The sequence below is a fragment of the Cyprinodon variegatus genome, unplaced genomic scaffold (assembly GCF_000732505.1).
Source record: "Cyprinodon variegatus isolate N-32 unplaced genomic scaffold, C_variegatus-1.0 Scaffold1832, whole genome shotgun sequence".
Lineage (NCBI taxonomy): Eukaryota > Metazoa > Chordata > Actinopteri > Cyprinodontiformes > Cyprinodontidae > Cyprinodon > Cyprinodon variegatus.
Genome location: NW_015152285.1, coordinates 35,089 through 39,700, shown reverse-complemented (window position 1 = coordinate 39,700; position 4,612 = coordinate 35,089). Strand labels below are relative to the sequence as shown.

Genomic DNA, 4,612 nt, shown 5'->3' with positions numbered 1-4,612 from the left:
ATGCTTCCCGGGCAACCAAAGCTGCTTGTTAACCTTCCGCCACAACAATCCCGCCCCCTTGATAATCGACCAATCACATTCACTTTATTCACTGGTGTAAAGTCGGGCACCACTGGGAGAATTCAGAAACGCAACGGTTAGAACAGCCGCTTCCCTGCGACTTTAATGATCAGTGGGGAAAACTAGTGGAAAGTTTAGCCATTATAGTGAGTGGTTGGTTGCAGCTCCAAACATCAGCTGTAGCTTTAGAAGCTGAGGTCCGTCTGCTGCTGTGTTCAGGGTAAGAAGTATGATGGACCAGAGGTGGACGTGTGGAGCCTGGGAGTCATCCTCTACACTCTGGTCAGTGGATCTCTGCCATTCGATGGACAGAACCTGAAGGTGAGTCTCTGCCTGCTCCAGATGTTTCTGCCTCTTGTTATCAGCTGAGGGCCCCGTCACACCTGGACCATCTATCCAGCCTCTGCCCGCCGTCCCACAATCTGAGACGCACCCAGAGGATCTTTGATGGCGGTATTAACCTAGCTGCTGTTTACCGCCCGCCAAAAAAAAAAAGAACACGTTCAGTGCTCATCTGGAACACGGCAGATACGCTGACATGTTGGAGAGAAGTTCTGGATAAGTTAGGCAGAAGTTAGTCAGAGGTTTAGGATCAGCTAGACGCCACGACTGATGAGCAACCGACACCATCAGATAACTGACCTGGAACTGACGGCCGACGGACGGCAGACGCCGGCATACGGCGGGATGTACTCGCCGTATGTTAGCGTGTTCCAGCGTACCCATAACGTATGCAGCGTTTTAGCCAGGTTTTGCGTTCGTCAGGCATCGCTGGTCTAAACCGTGCGGGTGTGACGGGGCTTCAGCAGCTGGTAGAGGATCAGAGGAGGACGTCAGGATGGCGGCGCTGTGTTTTTATCTGCAGGAGCTCAGAGAGCGAGTTCTACGAGGCAAATACCGGATCCCCTTCTACATGTCGACCGACTGTGAAAACCTGCTGAAACGCTTCCTGGTGCTGAACCCTGGAAAGAGAGGAACGCTGGAGGTCAGAACATCAGCAGGCTTTTCTAGACCACTGGGTTCCCTTCCTGGACACGCCCACACCCTGCATAACACTATTCTATTCACTTTATTTCTATATCTTCCTTTCTTTCCATCCTCCCCTCCCTCCTCCCATGCGACTGGCTCCACCTGTACTGGGAGTTCTGGTCATGTCAGCTGGTTTTAGTCTGTATCTGCTCTATATTTGCGGTTCTGGGGTTTCTGGTTCTGTGGGTCCATCTCCAGCTCTGGACCCACCATCAGAACCTCAGCGTCTGTGTGATAGTGGGCGTTTCTCCTGATGGTTACCATGGAGATCTTTGGTCCCCAGAACTCAGACCTCCTCAGAAGGTTTTGGTCTTTATTGTTTCCATCTAGCAAATAATGAAGGAGCGCTGGATCAACGCTGGAGATGAAGCTCAGCTGCAGCCGTACGTGGAGCCGGAGCTGGACATCAAAGACCAGAGCAGGATCGGTACGTGGAGCTGATGATGATGATGATGATGATGGTGCAGTGCCGTTTCTGGCAGCCATCTTAGATTGAACCTTAGTCAGTTTTAGGTTGCAGTTTATAAAACAGCTAATCTTTACATTTTAGAATAAAAGCTGTGAAAATAGTTCAACACATCCTATTGGTTAATAAGCTAACAAAATGTCCCATAAAGGAATGGTTTTAGCATCCACTGGGTCAGCTGAGGTGGAGGAGGTGTCATGGGGGGGGGTTCCTGTGGAAACGACAGTAGAAGTCATTGAGATGGTTGGTTAAAGGCTGACTTATACTCAGAAACCAGGTGGTCTGCGCGTGTCGCAGTGAACGCAGATATGCCCCGCCCCTTCCACAGAAGAAGAGCGAGGAGCGCGAGAACGAACGCTGGGACCCTTTTCATCATCCTCCTTCTCCTCCTCTTCCTCAGACCTCATGGTCCAGATGGGTTACTCCAGAGAGAAGATCACAGATTCGCTCTCCAAGATGAAGTACGATGACATCACAGCCACCTACCTGCTGCTCGGACGCAAGGCTGGAGAGGTGAGTGGTTACTATGGTAACAGATCAAACTCCACCTCTGGACAGGAAGTGATGCATGTCTTTGTCTCTCAGATGGATCTGGCCTCCACCTCCCTCCTTAAACCTCATCCTTCCAGCAGCAGCCATTCTCCAGCCCACCTCCTCAACCAGCGCACCTCCTCCTCCTCCTCTTCCAGGCATAGGAGGCACAGCGACCAAGGTACCGACCAGAACCAGAACCAGAACCTGGAGCCGCCTTAGGCACTAATGTTCCTCTCCTCCTCCTCAGTGAGTCCCGTCTCCTCCACCACTGCTGCTTCCCGGAGGGGCCAGGCTGCGGTGGAGGCGGAGCCAAAGCAGGAGGTGGGAGCCCAGAACAGGAAGCCCGGTGCCGGAGAGGCGCGCAGTCCGTTTCTCGGCAACGCCAACAACCCCAACGTAGGAGACATCCCTGAGCGCAGGAACACACCTGCTGCAGCCACTGTGAGTGTGTTAGCAGGAAGCCATGGCTTGATGGGCGGAGCTTCCTGTAGCCAATCACAGTCTATCTCTGTGTTTCAGACGGCGGCGTCGAGCATGACCAGGAGGAACACATACGTTTGCAGCTCCTCAGACCGCACGTCCTCCTCCACCGTCCACAATGGCAAAGAGAACAGGTAGGGCGCCCCCCGCTGGTCCCCGGCACCACTCCCACCCTCACACCTAACTTGTAGCTCCTCCATCAGCTCGTCCGGCACCCCCACCAAGCGCTCGGTTGGCGGAGCCTCTACTCACAGCGTCAGCAGCGGAGCCACGCCCCCCGACCGGCTGCGATTCTCCCGCAGGACGGCGAGCCGCAGCACCTTCCACGGAGGGCAGCTCAGAGAGCGACGCACCGCCACCTACAATGGGCCGCCCGCCTCCCCCAGCCTCTCACACGACGCCGCCCCCCTGGGCCAGGCCAGAGGCTCCACCAACCTGTTCTACAAGCTAACATCCAAGCTAACCAGAAGGTACGTCACACAGTCCCTAGGGGCCGCAGTCCCCTCAGGGGCCACACTCCCCTCAGGCTCAGGGGCCGCACTCCCCTCAGGGGCCGCGCTCCCCACAGGGGCTGCTCCCCTCAGGGCCGCAGTCCCCTCAGGGGCCACACTCCCCTCAGGCTCAGGGGCCGCACTCCCCTCAGGGGCCGCGCTCCCCACAGGGGCTGCTCCTCTCTGGGCCGCACTCCCCTCAGGGGCCGCACTCCCCTCAGGCGAGGTACTCCCCTCAGGGGCCGCACTCCCCTCAGGGGCTGCTCCCCTCAGGGGCTGCTCCCCTCTGGGCCGCACTCCCCTCAGGCGAGGTACTCCCCTCAGGGGCCACACTCCCCTCAGGCTCAGGGGCCGCACTCCCCTCAGGGGCTGCTCCCCTCAGGGCCGCACTCCCCTCAGGCAGCGCACTCCCCTCCAGGGCCGCACTCCCCTCAGGCTCAGGGGCCGCACTCCCCTCAGACGGCGCACTCCCCTCCAGGGCCGCACCCCTTAGGGGCCGCACTCCACTTAAGCGGCGCACTCCCCTCAGGCGACGTACTCCCCTCAGGCTCAGGGGCCGCTCCCCTCAGGGCTGCACTCTGCTCAGGGGCCGCACTCCCCTCAGGGCCGCACTCCGCTCAGGGGCCGCACTCCCCTCAGGGCCGCACTCCCCTCAGAGGCCGCACTCTGCTCAGGGGAACGTTGACCTCAGCTCGTAGAGGCGCTGCCTTCATCCTGCAGCTTCAGTAGTTTTTCAGGAAACTGGGCTCCAGTCTGAAGGTCCTGCCCCCACAGCCCCCACTTACTGAGGTCATCTGGCGGCTTGCTGTCGATGGAGCTGAACGCATTCAGACGCTGGATGAAGGTCAGCGTTCTGACTGTGGACGCCATTAAACACACAGATCAGCAGAATGACCTCCAGCAGGCCACCATTGTGCATATGTCTGCACAAACGGTTAGAAAGTGACTCCATGAGGATGGTAGGAGGGCCTGATGTCTACAGATGGAGGTTGGGTATTTAGAAGAGAACAGCAGGATTGGCTAATTTGGAGAATTCAGTAACGGTGTGGCCATGTGCTCGCAAAAGGTAGCATGGCTACCGTTAGCTACCGAGATGAGTCCCTCAGTCAGGTTTTTATCTAGAAATATTCCACAGGGTGTCTCTGTCTGAAGTAGGGGGTCCGGGGGGTCCCCCCCCAGAAAATGTTGAAATTCAGACTGAAACGATATTTTCTGCATTTAGATGTAGAATGCAGCTTTTAGTCTTTGTTTTAAAACTTTAGTCCTGATGGTGGGAAGGATGAGAGCTCCACTAGAGGCCGCACTCCCACAGACTGCCACTCTGGGTCCCTGAACCAGACCCTCAACCCCACCCTGCTCCCTGGGCACCGCACAATGGCAGCCCACTGCTCCCCAAGGGGAGGGCTTAAATGCAGAGAGGGACTGGTGACAGCCCCATTAATCCGCATAGGAGGAGAACCGGCCCCATTAAACCTCATAGGAGGAGAACCAATCAGAGAGCAGGGTTTGAACACCTTAAATGTGAGGAGCCAATCAGAGAGCAGGGTTTGAA

General features: G+C 56.9%; 1 protein-coding gene across 1 annotated transcript in view; it reads left to right on the top strand.

The window, feature by feature from the left end:
- The window catches only part of LOC107104653 (MAP/microtubule affinity-regulating kinase 3-like), a 13,875-nt gene that overhangs the window by 7,709 nt on the left and 1,554 nt on the right, over positions 1–4,612 (top strand). The window contains exons 7-14 of the mRNA XM_015404697.1: positions 280–381; positions 926–1,045; positions 1,420–1,516; positions 1,956–2,068; positions 2,141–2,267; positions 2,337–2,530; positions 2,609–2,703; positions 2,773–3,039. Of these exons, the coding sequence (XP_015260183.1) occupies positions 280–381; positions 926–1,045; positions 1,420–1,516; positions 1,956–2,068; positions 2,141–2,267; positions 2,337–2,530; positions 2,609–2,703; positions 2,773–3,039 (1,115 nt within the window). The remainder of the gene's footprint in view (positions 1–279; positions 382–925; positions 1,046–1,419; positions 1,517–1,955; positions 2,069–2,140; positions 2,268–2,336; positions 2,531–2,608; positions 2,704–2,772; positions 3,040–4,612) is intronic.